This window comes from Lonchura striata, chromosome 17 (genome assembly GCF_046129695.1).
Source record: "Lonchura striata isolate bLonStr1 chromosome 17, bLonStr1.mat, whole genome shotgun sequence".
Lineage (NCBI taxonomy): Eukaryota > Metazoa > Chordata > Aves > Passeriformes > Estrildidae > Lonchura > Lonchura striata.
In genome coordinates this window covers 1,175,302-1,195,452 of record NC_134619.1, presented here as the reverse complement: position 1 = coordinate 1,195,452, position 20,151 = coordinate 1,175,302, and the positions used below count along the sequence as shown (strand labels likewise).

The following is a 20,151-nucleotide window of genomic DNA, read 5'->3' as shown; positions in this document are numbered from 1 at the left end:
AGTTTTTTGCTTTAAGTTTCAGCTCATTTACAAACTCATGAGTTTGCAAAAATATATCTACTTTTCCCATTTTGCTGCACAGGACAGAGAGTATGCATGGCAGATTTAGTAATGAGGTTTTCTCAAGATTTAAGCAATTAGGTTTTTAAATTTCAGAATTACAACACCAAGCATTTCATGCAGCATTCAGAAAGTCAGAGGAATGTATATTTCTATATTCAGCTCATTCTCCTTAGCATTTTTAGAATTTCAAATAATTTGTGTCCTCCAACAGAAAAGAAATCCCAATTTTTTAAAAATTCAGTACAAAAAAAAAGAATACTCTTCTCATGCCTAGAACTTACTGCTATGGCTACACAGGTCTGAAGGGACCAGGCTTGCAGCTAGAGACAGGATATTTCCTTTGACCAGCTTATACAGCTTCATGGAACAGACAAATTTGTGGCCATTGCAGAATTAGGTATTCTTTTCTGCAGCATTTGGGATGCTCACCTCCTTCATTAGTTAATCTCCTATTTGCCTCCTGCTCTTTATTTTTCCTCCATTGTCTCTTGCAGCTGTGGATATTGGGCCACTTTCAGCACTGATTTAGACAGGCCAGACTGTGATGCACACCAGCTTTGTGTGTTGTAAGCACACCAACCACATGGCATTTATAAAATAACCCCTGCACTGGGGGGTGTCCCTTCCTTCTCTGGCTCCTTTCACGTCAGCTGCTGCTCTCTGTTCTCAGCTCCGAGCTGCCATTCCAGCAGTGATTACAAAAATGCCATTATCAGTACCTGGGCACTGCCAGGTGCTCACGAGAGCACTCTGCAGGAGTCACTGCACCTCACAGGACAAGAACCACCTTCTGATATGGGGACACTAAATACACTCATACGCCTTAAACACAACACCCCAGAGCCTGAAACAAGCCCCTCACTGATGAAATGCAAGGTATTTCCTTCTGCTATCAGGTAATAAAATAGTATTCGATAGAAAGGAATGTTAATTGGAAAGACAGGAAATTATATCTTATTAGCAACATTTCTGAACTGGGTATAAGAACTGCTGGTTTAGTAGCACTTTAATTGCTTTGTGCTTCATGGCTCGAAAGCACTTTTAAATTAAGCACACGACATCAAGTCCCCAAAGACAAATTTATCTCCTGTGTGAGAGGAAAGTACACAAGTGATCTGTCAGAGCTGCACAAGGAGTCTGAATTCCTACATCTCAGCTGCAGTCTCACCTCCCCAGGGACCAGCTGTGCCATTTATTGCATACTTCTACAGCATCCCAGAATATTGTTACCATCCAACACATCTGTCCTCGTGTTAGCATTGGAAGCCATTTATGAAGCTACTTTAAAGCGGATTTTTTCCTCTCTAGCATTACTACATGCAACTACACCCCAGTATCTGAGTGTGACAGCTGTATTGCAAGGAACACGTGCTCAGAAGACTTCTGGAAAGTCTGTAACTAGAATGCCACAGGTAATTTGAAGATAACAAAAAATCTTCAAAGGGATATTTAGCACTTGCCTGTATATGTAAGCATGCACGGATTTTCAATTTCATAAAATAAGTTCTAATGCCTTGTTAAGAGCTCATCACCTTGAGAAAAGTGAAATGGGTTTAAAGGACAGATGCAGTTAACAGCTGCGTTCCTTCCTCAAGGAGGCAGCAGAAGGGAAAGTTAAGTCTTCCTTTAAGTTAAGTTTCTCAGTTTTAAGAGAGCTGCTGTGGGTCCGAGTGCTGTGTAGAAGCACTGCTGCCCTGTGTGAGTGCACTGGAGCCCCGTTCCCTGCAGCCCAGCTCAGCTCTGTGCGGCGCCTCCTCCGCAGGCAGCCCCAGCGGGCTCGCTCCATCCTCCAGGCTGGCATTCCCAGGGACAGGCGCTCATCTCTGCTCCTGCTGCCTCAGGGGTGACCCCAGGGCAGCGCAGGGGATGCGCTGCAGAGCTGACACCATTCCAGGAATCCCAGCTCTCCTTCCAAGTGCCCTGTGCAGAGAGCAGAACTGCCCCGGCTCCGAGCCCAGGGCAGCAGCCTGGGCTCTCTGGGCTGCCCTCCGAGCCAGTGATGCCAGCCTCGCTGTCCCCTCTGTCCCAGGCTGTCTGCAGGGATGCAAGCCCTGAGCACACAAACCAACCAGGCCCGCAGATGAGGGAGGAGCAGAGCAGAACTTCAGCCCCAAAGCTGCAGAAACAAAAGCCACACGCAAAGGGCTGAGCACAGCCCGAGTCTCTCCTCCCAGGGTCAACGTTTACAAGGGCTGCCAAGGCAAGAGTGGGAGGAAGGGCTTGTGAGATGGGTTTGAGTTCAGACTGCTCTAGAGATACTCACAGCAGTGACAGCGTCCCCCGCAGCAGCAGCACCTGACACAGGAGGGCCCTGAGCTGTCCCGGGAGCAGGGCAGGCAGTGAAGGGTCCCTGCTGCAGCTGCTGCAGCGGCCAGCCCTGCACACAGAGCTGCAGCTGCTGCAGCGGCCAGCACAGCACACAGAGCTGCAGCGGCCAGCCCTGCACACAGAGCTGCAGCTGCTGCAGCGGCCAGCACAGCACACAGAGCTGCAGCTGCTGCAGCGGCCAGCACAGCACACAGAGCTGCAGCGGCCAGCCCTGCACACAGAGCTGCAGCTGCTGCAGCGGCCAGCCCTGCACACAGAGCTGCAGCGGCCAGCCCAGCACACAGAGCTGCAGCTGCTGCAGCGGCCAGCCCTGCACACAGAGCTGCAGCGGCCAGCACAGCACACAGAGCTGCAGCGGCCAGCCCAGCACACAGAGCTGCAGCGGCCAGCCCTGCACACAGAGCTGCAGCGGCCAGCCCTGCACACAGAGCTGCAGCTGCTGCAGCGGCCAGCCCAGCACACAGAGCTGCAGCTGCTGCAGCGGCCAGCCCTGCACACAGAGCTGCAGCTGCTGCAGCGGCCAGCCCAGCACACAGAGCTGCAGCTGCTGCAGCGGCCAGCCCTGCACACAGAGCTGCAGCTGCACACAGAACTGCAGCACTGAGGGACTGCCCAGGCACAGCTCTGCTCCATGGGGAACATCCAGGAACACACAGCCTTGCTCGCTGGACACAAGAGAAATATTAAGAAAAAGGATACATTCTTCCCCATTTTCATTTATCTGACAAAATAATTGAGAAAAAAACATTTTATTTCTATATCCATTTATTATTTTGGTCTGTAAAAATATAAGACTAATATACAACTACATCTAGCTTGATTTTTGTAAAATCAATCTTCATTCGGTGAGATACCAATGTACATTATACATTAAAGTTGTAAGAAAAATACTGATATTTGACATTTTAAACAAGTTCATTCATGTAAAAATCACATTGCAAGTAAAATTTAATTAGAAAATACATAATATTCACAAAAATACACATGTTAAAGACAGCTTGTGAGAACATTGTCCTAAATTTAATTCAGGTGTGGAAAAACACATATGATTCACAGTTAGGCTTGACTTCTCCAGTACCACAGCAGAACTTTAAAGTAAATGCATCTTAATTCTATTAAGAATTTGTTCTTTCTATTAAGGTGCACTTGGATCTCCCAGCCACCAGGGAGGAATCACTTGTCCCCCTCTGTGCATGTACACAACATATAACACTAGTCAAAGGAATTTTAGTTTTTCATTCCATTCTGAAATAATTTGGGTATTTCATAAATTAATTTATAAAACCTGGACTGAAAACACAATTTACACACACAGGATACTTAATACACAGATTACATCAATAGCAGCGTAATATTGTCAATCATGCACAGCATCCTCACTATCACTTCTGCATTTCTTCTCCTTTTTTTACCTATAGATAAAATCTATATGAAACAGTCAAGCCTTTAAGTATTGTCTTCCAGGGAGAAAACAGTAGAGATGTTAAAAATTTAGGAGGTAGTGAATGAAAGGCTAACAATATCAGCATATTTTAAAAAACCTTATACTGAACCCTAGTATCATTTATATATAAAATTAAATTTAGCCACTCATAATCAACCATTGATCATCCCTAAGTAGCAATTTAAAAATCTTTTGTAATTAACAGTGTATGTATTAGTAAGATATGGAAGAACTTCAGAAACTTTATGGTAACTGCAGCATTAAGCAATTACATGCTGTGCAGTCTGTCATTGTACCTGTAAATACACATTCTTTAGATCTATTAAGTTTTTATCAAGTCCCAAATGCTTAGCTTTACTACATGTCACCAAATTTCTGTGAAACAGAACATAATGATCTATGTCAAAAAGAACATTATCTCACCTTTAGATTACTCGGTTTGCAGGAAAGGTCCTAAGAGTGGAAGTCTCATGCAGTTTGGAGTAGGACCTCAGTTAAATTTCTACAAGTCCTTAATACTGGCATAAATATTATTCAAACCAGCCAGGCACGAGCCTGGCAGCACACAGCCTCAGGGCTGGGGCCTGCCCAGGCTGCTGGGCAGACTCAGCCCTGCCAGCTGTGCTGCGAGCTGCAAAATCCTCACGGGCCAGCCCAGCCCCAGCACGGATCTGCACGGAATGAAAACGTTCCACCTGCACCAAGTGCACGACCAGCTCATCCTCTGTACCTCTGCACCTCTTCTCTTCCCATCCAAGTGCCTTTATTCCTTTGATTAGCCACAATACATTCAAGTAAACCAAAGGCACAGAAGTGCAAACTAGCAGAATAATGAGTCTCACCCTCCACTGGTGATTTCATACAGGAAGGAAAGTCTTTTGACAAAGGAAAATTAAGATATTTTTGAAGTAAACAATCTTCCGTAAAGAAAGGAAGCGTAGAGCAGCACTGAGAGAAAACATGTACAGGTAAAGTCTCCATGTTGCAGAATGAACATTTCTCTTTCTCATTTCACACTAAGGGGATGTAGTTACTTCATTTTTAATAATTATTAGTAAAACAAGTGAAACACTTGAAAGATCTTGCTCTTGTAAAAAGGCTTTCCACACACACACACACTAAGAAACCATAAATAAGTGTAACAAAAGAGCCCCTCACCTGTATTTGCAGAGTACCACTGCCTGCTGTGCCTATTCTCCATAAATCCTAAGGAGGATGAATGCCTCTCTCGGCATCCTGGACTCCAATGGCATTGGAGGTTTGAGAAAACTACTGCTCACTTTGTAACATCAAACAGCAGGGATTTGTTTCTGCAGCAGTGTTTGCATCATCACAAAAACCTGAAACAAATACAGGTTTCACCTCCGATGCTCTGCGACGACTTTTACAGATGCCCTACCATTAAGCTGAGTTGGTCTCCTGTTTGTAAAGTTACCAGAGGTAGATTTTCCTCAAATAGACTGAGGGGAAAAAAAGAAAGGGGTCAGTCTCCCTTCCCACTCATCACATCTTCCCAGAGGGTGGAGCACTCCCAAGCACCTGGCTGCTGCTCTGGGAGCACAGGACAGAGCTGGTAGCAGCCTCCTCCTCCTCCTGACAGGCTGACAGAGGCCACGGCATCCCTGGGGAGATCCTCCTCCCCAGCCCTATTAGACCCCAGCTCGTTTTCCTGCCACAGCTTCTGTTCCCAGAGGGTCAGGTTGAGAACCAAGAGGGTAAAGCAGGAGATACAAAAAGGGGAAGGATAAAAACAATGCTAGAAGCCTCCCCTGCAGCTGTCCCAGTGAGTGCAGTGGTTACACGCACACACACCTTTGCTCTTGCAACATCAGGACTTGTCATCAGTGTTTTCACACACAGCAACACTGTAATATCCACAACACCCAGCCAGGGGCACACAGCAATCTGCATTTACTCATAATGAATAAGTTAATATCACGTGGCTCAAACGAGGTGTAGTAAAGCCTCATTCTGATTTAAAACTTCTTTTAATCCAGGGATTTAACAGACTGTTCTAACTTGTTCAGGTTTGTAGAAAGTCACTATTATATAATCCAGCCTCATTGCAGCAAACCTTTGCTGGTAGAAATCATTACAGTTTCTACTAGGACTGCAATTGTAACAGAGATTACATTATGCTATTTCCATAGCATTAAGTTTACATTTGATTTGTTTGTCATTTACTGGGATTAGTAACTAAATCCAATCACGTCCTTAAATATTGCAAACTAGAATGAGAACAGGTCTTTGATGCATTAGTGTTAAGACTTTCACATCTGAATTTCAAAATCAGAGCCATTAAAAGTAAGCTTGCCGGCCATTAAAACCAGTAATGGTGCCTGACTAACTTGCCTGTGGTTGCACATTCACTCACAAAGGAACAGTGACCTCCAAAGCCCCAGTGCCCACAGAGCCTTGCTGTCCCTGTGTCCTCCAGGACCAGACCAGTCACCTCCAGCCCACCTCTGGCTGTCTCCCAGCTCCCTCTTGCTCCGAGCCCACGCACAGCCCTGCCAGCGGAGCAGCAGACATGAGGAAGTTTACTTCTACAGAACCAGTAGTGTACAGCATTAAAAAATAATAAAAATCAAGTACCTTTAACAGAAAGCTCACAGTCATCTATTAGCTATCCTTCATTTTCAATTTAAATTTTCCTTATTCAATTTCAGCTATTTATCAATTATCGTCCAGCTTTGTGAATTATTTACATTGAAGTGCAGAATTAATGAAGTTAGTCAACTTATGTAATTTTGAATTGCTTGAATTTACTTTTTTCCCTCCTTTTAACCTAACTGCAGTGCTTGGTAGATGGAGAGGTATAAGATGTGTTATATATTAAGCCCAATTAAAACAGGTATGGCATCCTTACTTATACAAAGTACACCATAGTCATTTCATAAAGTTATTATAGTTCCATCTTCTTCTAAGGACTTACGCCCTGGCTCTGGGACTTCATACTCCATGCTAATGCTGCCCGCTGAGTGAGTCAAGTTCATCTCACTGGAAGGAAGGAATCCATTTTGTGTGGACTCGTGGAGGAGTTCAATTTGTGACAAGGATTCTATGCTTTCGCTGGCAGGCGCTGCTTTTGGGATCTGCTGTGGCTCGCCACTGTCTTCAATAATAATGTCCTCCTCATCGCTCTCCTCTTCTCCCTGCAGCAGACTCCCCAGAATGTTGGGAGTGCTGCTGGGAAGGCTGGACTCGGTGGACTGGCCGGAGCTGCCCGAAGTCCGACTGTTCCTCACGATGTTGTTCCTCTGGTTGGCGGGTCTGACCGTGATGATCAGGTTGCGGCTGTTGGCAATCATCATGTCTGTAACTTGATCGAGGCTTTTTCCCGACACCTCTATCCCGTTCACCTCCAGCACCTCATCGTTGACGGCCAGCAGGCCCGTGCTCTGCGCCAGCCCCCCGGGGACCAGCCTGGAGATGAAAATGCCCGGCACCTTCTCCAGCCCGTGCGGGGTGACCCTGACGCTGGAGCCGTCGCGGATGTAGAAGCCCAGGGGTTTGTCGGTGCCGTACTTGTAGAGCCGCACCCTGCGGTGGGTCTCGGGCAGGATATCCACGTCTATGATGGAGGACACGGGCCTGAAGTCCTGGGGCATGCTAATGACAATGTGGGGTTTCTTCTTGTGGTTATCCGGACGCAGCACGTTGGATAAGACGTTCTTCTTCCTCGTCATGGTATCCGTCCCGAAGGCACTGTAGTCTGCATCTTCTGTAAGACAGAGCACACGGGGATTAGAGCCTGCCGACAGCCACGGCGCACTGCTCCCATGAGTTAGCACAGGCAAACGGCTCAGATGGGAGCCCTGCTATCATAGAAACCTTTCTCTCTACTCATGAAATGAAAGCTTTAATGTTATGAAACACGAAGTTTAGAACACTTTTGGTTTTCTACTACCGAAGGAAAGAGTGTGCGCAAAAGAAATTAAAAGCAGTTAGCAGCAGCAGACACAAAGAGCTACAGCTGCCTGAGAAAGGGTAGAATGGAAAGAATGAGTACATTCCTAGAAACAATTTTATTCAGAGTAATTCCACTTGCTAGTTTTCTCTCCTCAGGTTTCAGATCATTGGAAAAGAAAGAATGAAAAAGGGAAAGCAGCCAGTGTGCCTATTATTGCCTAGTTACTGGGAGCCAGCCAAGTGACCTGGATTCAAACTCCAGAAAGCTTATTCCATTCTGCACTCTTCCCTGCCCCCACGCCATGTAGGTAAAATGGCTGTGGAGCAGAAACAAAGAGACCTCGCACACAAATACTTCAAGCAAAACTGTTCATGCAAGCAATGCTGTCACTGCCACAACTTGATACTGGAATAGGCAAATGGCTTAGAGCTTAAAAAAATCCAAACAAGTATTACTCCTACAACTACTTGCAAGAGACAAGAAAACATGATCTGTGCAAGCAATACTGATTTCTGAAATGCTTATTTACCAAAGGTTCCATTTTCTTTTTTAAGATGCAATAATTCACCAAAAAGAATCAACCTAAATACATTCAGATCTGTGCTTCCTCATCCTTATTGCACACATCTTTGGTCTACAGCAGAAAACCCCCAATAATCATGCAGAACTGGACTGCACTAACCCCAGGACACAGAGAAGTTGGGATTTTTTATATTATCCCATTCAGATGTCACTGGTACAGCCAAGAAAGTGGAAGAATGGCTATACATTTCAATCTGTGGACTGGGCTGACTGTGGCAATGCTGCCCTGGTGGCATTTCAGGACAGCTGCCAGCTGCTGAGGAAATCAATGAGTGCACTTGTTTCTGAGGCTGAGATATAGAGACATGAACCAGTTAAGATTTGGACTCCACAGATGCTTCAAGCAAAACAGAACAGAGAAAATACTCCTAGGGCAACAGGCTAGCACTACTGCAGCATGTAACATCAACTCCTCCCTTCCCTTCCCAGCCTTTAGGGCTGCTGAAAACAAGAACAGTCCTTTGGCTGCTCTAGGAAGGCAGCCTTGGACCTGGTACTCTAAAAGATAAAGAGCAAGAGGAAAAGAAACAAATTTAAATTAGCCCACAAAAAAACCTCAAAGGGATTTATTGTCAGTGCCTGGCTTGTGTGTACACAATGGTTCATCAACATGTTTAAGAAAAATGTGTCCTGATGATGGCCTCATTTACATTTCTTTTTTATTTCCTTTGTTTAAAAAAATAATTACACCATAAGGAAGGCAAAGCTCTTGCTTAGCTGTTTGCTAAACACAGATCATCTTTTGCACTGATGTTTACAGCTACAGTTGGTCAACAATTTAACTCACACAAGCAGGAGTTATTTCTGAAGATACCTGATTCACACAGCCCTACTATAGCCTGAAGTCACTTCTGTAGCAATCTCAGTTATTTTGTAATTTAAGGTTTAATTAACAGAACGTTATATCTTAACATCAAGCACAAAGGCTTTAGAAATAGCCTAAAACCGGATCTTCACATATAAGAGTGTTAGGTCAGCTGTGTTGAAGAGCTAGTGCATTAAAAAAACAATTCAATTTCCCAGCCAAAGCATTTTAACAGATGAATAATGTCTGAAGTAAAACACCTACAGAAATGCAAACTCAGCCTGTTCTCTGTAGAAGGCCCTTTGGAATGTCTGACTGACTAAGATCAGCTGGTTAAACCCCTGTACTCCATCCACTACTGACAACTAACATGCTGACTTTTCAGACAACATGGAACAACTCTTGTTTGCTAAAAATTTATGACCAAAGGGAAAAGTGAGAGAAGTTCTGCCCTTATCTCCCCTGACAACCCATCCAACCAGTTTCCAGTTAGACATCTGGTGCTTCATTGAAAGGATTTTTGCAATTCAATGAGGTGCAATAACTTCTCTTTTTTTATTCAGAACTACAATTGTTTACAAAACAACCTGGAAAGGACAATTGTGAAATCAGATCCTAGACAGGTCTTACTTTAAAAACCTCTTGCTGCTTTAAGTACAAGGTAACACTTGAAGTGCAAGTTGCTGATGACAGCTCCAGGACACAGGTCTCAGACTGGTGCCAGTCAAGCACTTGGATCCTGCTGCTCTTAGTACAACAGCTGCTTTGGAAAAAGACACGAGAAACCAGGACAGCAAAGCTTTGTCAGGACTGATTCTGTAACCAGTGCTCTCCCATGTGCATTGCAAGATTAAAAGGTCTTCAATTGATGAGATTTTCTCCTTAAATTCCAAGTGCACAAATTATACCCGAATGAGACAGACTCTGGTATTTTACCTATGCTGTCATATCGAATATGTAAAGCATTAGCGATCCCAGCTTGCCACAGTGGCTACGAGACTTCTTCACCTTCATGGCAGGACACACACCCTGCAGGAAGTCTGGCACGAACTGATCTACAAACATATTTATTACATCCAAGCAGATCTATCATGTCGTGTAAATGATCAAAGACAGTTTGTGCTCTTTACTTAAGTTAGGTTTAGAATTGTTCCCAACTTCCTTCACAGAAACCACCTCCCAGCCTACCTTCCACAACTATCAGCTGGTAAGCTCTGTCCAAATCACATTTTTCCTGTTAGCAGAGAAACACGAAGATCAGCTGCAACAGGACTGGCTTTGAAAGAAATATTATGTGAATGTCTGCACGCAAATAACAGATTCCAAAGGACTTTTGAAACAAAAACTAAGAGCAGAAAAACATTTCTTGGAAAAGAACTTTAAAAGTCTCTTTCAGAAGACAAATCAGAAATCTTAAATTGAGCTGGTGGTTTTGTTTTTAGTAACTTTCTTAAGTTACAGGACACATGGCTGAAATAAAACCATCCCAAAACTGCAAGCCAGATGTCAAAACATTTAAGAAACTCTGACAAACCAGAGGGGAAGTTTTTTTCATTATAACTGCTCTTAATAGTTAAATAATTCAGAACTAGCACAAACGTTAAGATAGACAGTTAAGGTTAGAGAATTTGTGAAAAAAAAGTAGTGGAAGGTTGATAAACTCATCTCCCCAAATCTCAGCAGAACAGCACACTCTGGGTAACCTCTCTTCCACTACTAAACAAGTTTTCTAAAGCAATACTCTCAAGTACAAAGGCATCTTTGTTCTGGCACCTCACTAATCAGTTTAAAGCCCTGGCAAAAAATATTTTGGCCTAAAGCCAAAGGACAAGGTGTTAACTACAGGTAGTGTGAAGGAGAACTCCACACGGTACAGGAAGGATTTCTCCCCCCAGCAGTTTCAAGCTCAAGGTGGCACCAATCTGTACAGACTTATTACATGAAATTGAAAACAAAATCCCACAAATGCCAAATCTGGTTTCAATTTAATGTTATTGAAGACAGATTTTTGAAATATTTTCCTGACCCATTTGCAAATTAATGTAGAATTACCCGTTGAGAATTAAATTTTCAAAGCCCCCAAGTAGTTAGTGCATTTGAATAGAGATGCAATTTAGCATTTTTTAAATTAGACCCAACAAATTTCCTCTTATTTAGTCACTAAATAAAACTAAATATGGATTTAGGAAACCAACCTGTGTTTTTAGGAAGAGGCCTCCGAATAGCTAGGCTAGTCCACAAAGAGCTGTTTAAAAAGCCAACTGCTCTTACTTCTCAGCAAAGTAAAGCTTCTCAGTGACAAAGTGTCTCTCAAGAGGCACAAGTGGATTAACCAAAGAATCCACTTGTCACTAAATACAGCCACATCCATGCAGAAATTGCAGGAGTTGGATATTGTAATTTTGAATCCTTTGAGGGACTGTTAAGGATATTATAATGAAATGTATCTTCTCTTATCTCTGTTGTTCTCTATTTACAATGCAAAGCTCCCCACATCAAGCTGCCCTTCAGCCCTGCAGCCTGTTCCCCTCCATTTTCTCTTGGAAGGGTTTTTCTCACAGACAGAGTGACTCCCATACATCTGGATTTAATCACAATACATCAGTTTAACCTTTAAATACCAGATGTCAACAGTACCTGTTAATCTGTTAAACTGCAGAATGAAATTCCAGCAAGGAATGTTTTCTGCAAGCTGTCAGCCAATCCTGACTTCTGCAACACCAAACCCCAGTTTAGATTTTAGCACTGGAGCAGTTTATGAAGTATTTTAAAGGAATTTTGTGAAGTACAATTAGAGGAACCTAAGAGGAATAATTTGTGATTTCATTCCAGGAGCTCTAGTTTTTTTACCACATCAACCAAGCCACATAAATGTTCAGGACAAACAGAGCTTTCAGAATGAAGAGTCAAAATCAAACAGGAGAGAAAAGAGTTCTTACTCTGGCATAACATTTCCCAAATTCTGGAGTCCCATTATCACAACCATTATTTTGCTTATTAACAGAAGCAAAACCATCTTGCAGCTCCCATTTCAGCTTCTCAAGGTGTTCCTTGGATGCAATATACTAAGAAGTTAATACTATTTACATTAGATTTCACTGCAGTCTGCTCATACCTCAAGTAAGCTTTGCACAAATTACATGTAGTTTCTAAATACTTAAGACAGTATGATAAAAATTTCATACATTACAAGGAATCAAAACACTTTCTTGCCCACAGTGGCTTTTTGTCAAAGATCTTACATTCCCAACTACTACTCCTGGAAATACAAAAGAAGTCAAAATTCTGTTACAAAAACCCACAAAAACTCTTCAGCTGATTTAAGAGAATGCATAAAAGCCACAAGTAACCTTGCAGGTGGAAAAATAACTTGTGTCACTTATTATAGCTCTAAACCAGCCCAGATCAAAGCAGCCCCATCAACAGCAGTTATTTGCTAAGACGTTTCTTTTCCATTCCAGAGGCAGAGCCAGTAAGGTTGCTGCAATCTGAGAATTAAGAACATTTAAATCACGCTGCACAAAATATTAACCATCCCTAACTCCACCAATCCAACCTTGGTTACAGGCAAATCATCACAAATAAAATACAGAATAAAGTTGTTTCTGTGTTTTCCATCAAACACCTACTCTATATGCAAAGATGTCAGTGAAGGCAAAGCCTCAATTTCATCAACACAGATGATGATCACACAGATATGATCAGTGTGATCACAACTAATCCCCAGCACAGTGCAGGGGGACTGTGGTGCAAGCCTGGAATCTTTATTCCCTGGAACTCCAAGGCTCTCGTGTCCAAGGGAAGGCAGTGACACTTGGCACTTCCTACACAGCCTTCCCTGCTCATCAATTCTTGTTCTAATAAACTAAAACGGAGTCATCATCTACTTTTGTGCATTGTAACAACTCCTGGCACCACAGTAGTAACAAGTAATCCACCTGGATCAAATCAAGGTAAGGAATTGTAGGAAATTAAAGAAGCTTTACAAATGCAACATTAGGAACAGGCAACGTTAGACCTGTCACAGTAGGAACAATCTAAAAACATATGGTGTTAAAATACAAACTCAATAATCCCAGTCTGACAAAGGGCTTATCCCTTCCTGTCATATGGCTACTGTAGGGGATTAGATGGAATCACAGGCCTTGTCTCCCTCCAGGTTCTGCTAAAGCAAATGCTTCATGCCTTTGGCATTTCAGCACTGAGAGCACAGGCCTTACCAGTCTATACTATCAACACAAACAAAACAAACATTTTGCCAGCACTCAGCAGCTGCCAAGCAGCCACACCGCACTGGTTATGAATATTGGCTTTGTGTCAGGCTCTTGTGGAGTTGTTCATTTTTTGGAGTGGGAGTTGATGAAGGCTTCTGATGCCCAAGCATTTTCTAAGGAAAAGATGCCTGTCTTAGCAACAACCAGGAACAACACCACAAGAATGAATACAAACATCTCATTGGATTTTTTTTCCCTTCATGAACAAAAGCAGACAGTAGGAACACACAACCAGAGCAGACACACTACTTTTAAAGGCAAGCCAACAACAAAGCAAGCAGCCATTGCTCCTGAGGTTCGCTAACTGATATAAGCTTGTCAACTGAAAATTCAAAATGTTTTATTAGGAAAGTGTGGTGAGAGTAGCACATTACAAAGTTAGTCTTGAATTTATACTTTAATGTTGCATTTAATACTTCATGTAATAACATTTTTAATATTACTATCCTTCCTGTAATGGTCTCTCTTCTTGTCTGATCAAGATTGGAATTTTAAGTGAAAAGTATCCAACATACAGAGCAGAAAAGCTTAGAAGTTAAAAGTTTATTTTCATTTGCATACATAAAACCAGAAAAAGCATTTGCTAGAGATTAAGCTTGACTTTAACTCAACTAAATATAAGCAAAACATCACAAAGTATTAATAGATTGCCTGAGGAAGCCCTTGCAAGAGAGACAAGTTGTGAATACCTTTCATGACCCATAATCATTACAGAATTTGACATGAAGAAATAGGACTGAAGAGTTTTTTCCTCCATACTTCACACCATAACTGGCTAAATAGGTGATTCACATTCTTCAAGTGCTCTTACCTTTTCTCTGAATGAAAATCCTGAGGAGAGGATTGGCTGTAGAAACTGCTTTGTGATAATTGTCATCATTATTGATGGGCAGCAGGTCCCCGTGAATGTCCGTGTATCCCACCAGAACATCAACGTTTGGGATCTTGTGCACGTGCTGCAATAATCCATAGAACTCCTCAAACTTTCCAGGTTTGGATCTCTCCAGAGAAAATCGTCGAAATTCTGCCCCAAACTACAACAAAACATATCTTACATCATTAATATGGAACAATTATTTTATGTTAAACCAGAAACGTTATGGCATGAAAAGTGCACTAGAAACTACAACAAACAATTTTGACATGGTATAAAACAGTCAGTGAAAACTGTTGGGTTTTTTCCCCAAATTAGAACTAGTTTTATTATAACTAGTATAACTCTGAGCATGCCAAGGCTCTTTCATTGCTCCCTCCATCAGCACTAAGGTGACAAACCGGTGCAGGATTGCTGCAGACTCTCAGGCTCAGGAAGCAACCAGGCTGGGCAGGGGCCAGAAGTGAGAGGCAGCACTGCTGGGTGCTCAGAGCAGGACTGTGACTAACATCCTGTGGTATGTGACTACCTGGAATTTGGTGCCGAGAACTACCAGTGCCCTTGAGAACAGTGTAGAGGTTGTTACACAACTGTGGGTCACCCACGAAAGGCTGAGCAGCCTTCACAGCCCAGCTGCTTGGGCAGGAGGTGAAAATGCCCCTTGGCTGTGAAGACCACAAAGAACCTCGCTGCTTTTCAGCACAACCCGTGTACAGCCCAGCCCTGGGGAGCTGATCTCAGGTCCACTCTGCTCCTACCTAAAGAGAGATACCAGGGGCAACCAGCCACTGCCTTGAAAGAGCATTCAGAAGATTGTTGCAATCAAGCTTTGAGCCTTACTCATGCAAGCCAGTCTTTTGAATCAGGGTTCTATCCAGGGTATAGAACCTGGATTCTCCAAATCTGGCAAGGTTCAGAAAATATGGGAAAAAAAAATTAGTCACTGACACTACTTTCAGGGGTAGGATTTGCTTGTAGTCAACATAATCATTCAACAAAAATCCACTCAAGTTCAGTCTCCTAAATCATCTCTAAAGCAAACACTTATTAAAACACGTTGCTTATTAAGGGAATGATACAGTGGGGGCAGGCAGACTAAACTGCATGCCAAGAAAAGGATGAGCACTTGATGTAGACTAGACACATAGTGGTTTTTACCAACACAGCTAGTAAAATGTTGGTGTTCTGCCTAATAAGGGCAGGACCCAAAGCAAACAGAATACTGGATAAAAATTACTCCAAATCCTCCGTATCAGGCACATACACAACATACCAGAGATGTCAAAAGGAATTCAGAGATAGCAGCAGCCAGGTTACAAAAACCAGAACAGATTGTATACAAATTAAAAGGATAATAAGCTAATAATTCAAAAAACCTTAGTTGGCTGGTGTTTTTTGTGCAAATTCTATTGCTGACCTACAGTGAAAATGAAGACTTTAAATAATTTCTTTAGCAAGTTTGGTTTTAAGCAGAGCAGGACACAAAATGCTCTGAGTGTACGTCTGAGCCTCAGTATCACATACTTTGGTGTATGTTACACACAAGAGCTGTGGAGGTGCACTTTACCTCACACCTGATTACAATCTTCTGCAGAATGAAAGCCTCGGAGTTCTCACATACAAACAGCAGCACCGAAAATCAGGAGACAAGGACATCGTTGTTAGCACGTTAACACCACTCAAAACAAGCTACACCTTCAACACCCCACCTTCCTCCAAAAGCTTCAAATAAGGGAATTATCTGGGAACATTCCTGCTGTAAAAAACCCCGCAATTACCCTAACATTAACTAATGAGGAAGAAGGGATGATTCGTACCTGCTTACAAACAAAGCCCAGCCCACGGGAGGAACTCCCATCACGTCAGAGGCAGCGCAGCTTAATGGTGACATCAGTGCAGGACTTCGTCCTGTCTCAGATCCGAGCCCCGCAGGAACTGTCCATGCATGGCAGCCATCGAAATTCTTTGGCTTTCAAGGATTACATACTTTAAACGTAATTCAGTAACAAAAGTTTTAAAAAGTCAACAACCTCACCCTCAGGCTGGAATAAATGTTGAATCTTACCACAGCAAGCAAAGGGTCAGATTTTCAAACGTGCGATTTTTATTTTTTCCATGTTATTTTATACATATTTGGTGCAAATACCAAAAGGCTCATAACCCACTCGTATTTCCTAACATAGTTTGCTCAATACTATTAGAAAGCAGGTAAAAGACAAGTCCAACTGTGCAATTCCATTATCTGAATCCCTGAAACGTCTGCATTTTCTACCAGATGCTGCCCTCCATCCCATGAAACAGGCCTGCACTTGAGGTCCTAGAGACACTGGAGGAGTAACTCAAGCACAGAAGGCTCCTTGCCACCTGAGCTCTTTACAAGCCTGTGCTGCTCCCCTGGGAGAAGGCAGGAGAGCCATGGCAGCACACCAGGAAGGCACCCGGGATGCCCACTCAACACTCATGTATGGGTCTGAAACACAGCACAGAGCTGCCCTATGCATGTCTCCATCATTGACAGAACATGAGCTGCACTGACCTTCTCTGGCTCACCAGTCATTAAGATTTTACTCAGAAAAAATATTATTCCAAGTCATGAGAAAGGGGGAAAACACGAATTTTAATATATAGAGAACTAGAAGCTTATTTTGGGGTTCCCATACCATCAGTAGGAACTCTAGTCTGGGGTATAAAGTTTTATTTTCCATGACAAGAAAACAGGCTGACTGGAATTCAAGTACTATGGGGAATTGCCAGGGCAAGCTCAGAGCAGTTACCCAAAGTGAATAAACTAAACTAACAAAAGGATTGTGCTCCTGCTACTGCAAGCACAGTTGGGCTGTGCTGGCCCAGCCTTGTCAGCTGAGGCACAATTATTGATTTGGAATATCTAAATAAAGAGCTGTACATCACGGAGAGCCTTCAAAGCCCAGGCCACTCCACAGGAATGGTCCCTCCACCTCCCACACAGGCATTTCTTTCTCTTCAGAATTGCTCATTTTCATAGAAGGAAGATGACTCCTCTGTGATATTAATTGAGGTGCTGTTAAATAATGCATTAGCAACAAGTAGTTCTAGGAATGTCTTGAATCCTGCTCCATAATATGCACTTGAGGGACAATCCCTGTTCATTAGGGCTACACTTCTCTGTACAAACACCAGAACACACCACATGGCTGATTCCCTCGATGTATTTTAAATCAAGGAAAACACACAGCAGGGAAAACAGTAAACCTGGAGTTCTGGGCTGAGGAAACAAGTGATTTGGGTTTGTAAGCACATCATACTGACTCTTTTCAACCTTATAAGAGCATAAATAGAAGACTTCACCATCATAGTACTAACTTAGCCGGTATTTGAAATAACAGCTACCAGATATTCCTGTGCTTGCTGGTTAAAACCACATGAAAAATGAACACTCTAAAAGAAATCATCCTCATTCAAGTAGAGACCAACCTTACACTCTCCAGAAGTTCCAGCACTATGATGCGTTACCCTTAGACATCCACACAGCTCAAGTCCTGACTGCTTCACCTGCACTGCTGCTGTAAGACCTCACTAGCAGGAAAGGAGGGGACAGAACACTTCAAAAAACAACCAGAGAGATCCATGTGTCCACCAATGGAAAACACATTCCCACGTGGATGCACTTACAATCTGCCTAGGCAATGAAAAAGGTGTTTCAGCGCAACATTTATTAAACTAACGGTGATACTCCAACTCATACTGTACATCCAGCAGTTTTACAACTGGAAGTTATTACAAATATAAAGCAGAACAAAAAAAAAAAAAAATCTAATTTTTCTCAGAATATCTAAGTTTTGTCAGAAAAACTTTGCCTAACCAGCAAATAAAAATTAAAAATAGAAGAGACGTGGATACACGCATGGGGGAATTTACAGAGCTGGGCAAAGCTGTGAGCACCTGACAGAGGTGATCTCTGCGGGAACACACAGGTACACACTCCTGAAACATTGCCAGGGTAAAAGTCTCCCGGGGCCTCTAAGAGAAGGCAAACTCCACTTTCGGATAAGCCAGCCAGGGCTCACCTCTAGCTCTACTGTGAGCCTATGCTGTACCGCACAACAAGCTGCAGAAAGACATAATCATTAGGGGAAAAAAGGTAACTACAGAAACAGTCACTAACAAACGCACTCACCGCAATTCGGACAAAGAGAAGGTCTCGAATTATCACAGGACTTTCAGGGTTGGAAGGGACCTCTGGAGATCATGTAGCCCACTCCCCAAGAATGTCTCTAAATACCTCTTTTGGCCCAGTGATCCCACACTTTCCCTAGAGCACATATTTGTCTGTACGTCTTTCATTCTGTCCAGAAACTCAGGGGTCAACTCCACTTACCTGTTTTTTTTTTAAAGCACTTCAAAACCATTTACATTTCGCGCCCGCAGACAGCGCACCCAGCAAGCGACCCCAGCGCTGGGCAGCGGGGCCGGGGGAGGGAGCGCCGGGCCCGCGGCCTGCGGAGCGCTCAGGCCCGGCGGGGCCGTGCCCGGCGGCCCCTCGGGCAGGTGAGTCAGCAGCCGTCCCCATCCCGTCCCCGCAGCGACACCGCGGCCGCGCGGGGCCGGCCCGCTCCTTCCCCCGCGCCCGCGGCCCTCGGGCGGCGGCAGCTCCCACCTTGCTCTTCACCTCCATGGTGCCCAGGCCGCGGCTGCCCGCGGCGCCGCGCGGAGCCCGGCTCATGCCGCGCGCGGTCGCTGCTCTGGCTCCTCCGTCCGCCGGAGCGCCGCGGGACGGGCGGCGGCGCGGCCCAGCCAAAGCCCGGCACCCGCGGCCGCTCCGCCGCCTCCGCCCTCAGCGCGGCCGGGCCGGGGCGGGGCCGCGCGGCTCCGGCACCTGCCGGGCACCGGGGCGGGGCCGCGCCGCGCCTGCGCCGCCTCCGCGGGCCGCACCTGCCCCGCCGCGCAAGATGGAGGCGGCGGGGCGGGGGCCGTGAGGGGCCGTGAGGGGCCGTGCTGCTGGCCCGCAGCGGGTCCGGGCCGTGAGGGGCCGTGAGGGGCCGCGCTGCTGTGCTGCTGGCCCGCAGCGGGTGCGGGCCGTGCCTCTGCTTCTCTCCCCGCAGCGGGTGCGGGCCCGTGCGGGGCTCTGTGCTCCTGTCCCCGCAGCGGGTGCGGGCCGTGCCGCCGCTCCTGTGCCCGCAGCGGCCGCGGCTGTGCGCGCACGGGGCCGGAGCGCGGCTCGGCTCCCGCTGCTTCCTCAGGCACCTCCCGCCCCGGGGAGCCGCCATCCCGCGGCTCCGCATCCTCCCGCGGCCCTCGGGAGCCTCCACGGCGAGCTCCGGCTCCCCCACAGCCCTGCGGAGCCAACCTAACCCTCCCACAGCCCCGGGAGCCTCCATGGCGATCTCGGGGTCTTCCGCATCCCTGAGGAGCCAACCAGACCCTAACCCACAACCCCAGGAGCCTCCATGGCGAGCTCTGGATCCTCCACAGCCCTGAGGAGCCAACCCTGGCCGTGGCGAGCTTTGGGTCCTCCACAGCCCCAGGAGCCTCCATGGCGAGCTCTGGGTCTTCCACATCCCTGAGGAGCCAACCCTAACCCACAGCCCCAGGAGCCTCCATGGCAAGCTCTGGGTCTTCCATAGCCCTGAGGAGCCAACCCTGGCCATGGCAAGCTCCAGATGCTCCACATCCCTGAGGAGCCAACCCTAACCCACAGCCCCAGGAGCCTCCATGGCGAGCTCTGGGTCTTCCATAGCCCTGAGGAGTCAGCTCTAGCCATGGCGAGCTCCGGATCCTCCACAGCCCTGAGGAGCCAGCTCTAATTCTCCCACAGCCGCGGGAGCCTCCATGGCAAGCTCTGGATCCTCCACAGCCCCGAGGAGCCAGCCCTAATTCTCCCACAGCCGC

The 20,151-nt window shown here is 45.3% G+C and overlaps 1 protein-coding gene across 1 annotated transcript; it reads right to left on the bottom strand.

Moving 5' to 3' along the window:
- Window positions 1–3,138: 3,138 nt before the first annotated feature.
- PARD6B (par-6 family cell polarity regulator beta) lies at window positions 3,139–19,053 on the bottom strand. Its single transcript, XM_021550510.3, has 3 exons — window positions 18,920–19,053; window positions 14,221–14,443; window positions 3,139–7,559 (listed from the first exon to the last, which is right to left on the bottom strand). Exons 1-3 carry the CDS (start codon window positions 18,983–18,985, stop codon window positions 6,730–6,732), a joined length of 1,119 nt encoding a protein of 372 aa, XP_021406185.1. The 5' UTR covers window positions 18,986–19,053; the 3' UTR covers window positions 3,139–6,729.
- Window positions 19,054–20,151: the final 1,098 nt, after the last annotated feature.

Bases quoted from the DNA above. Each gene is read 5' to 3' on its own strand.
- PARD6B (XM_021550510.3), bottom strand. From the start codon at position 18,985: ATGAGCCGGGCTCCGCGCGGCGCCGCGGGCAGCCGCGGCCTGGGCACC. The intron at 14,444-18,919 runs GTGGGAGCTGCC...GTTTTGTTGTAG, and splicing joins CCATGGAGGTGAAGAGCAAG to TTTGGGGCAGAATTTCGACG. The intron at 7,560-14,220 runs GTAAGAGCACTT...TCTGTCTTACAG, and splicing joins GATTTTCATTCAGAGAAAAG to AAGATGCAGACTACAGTGCC.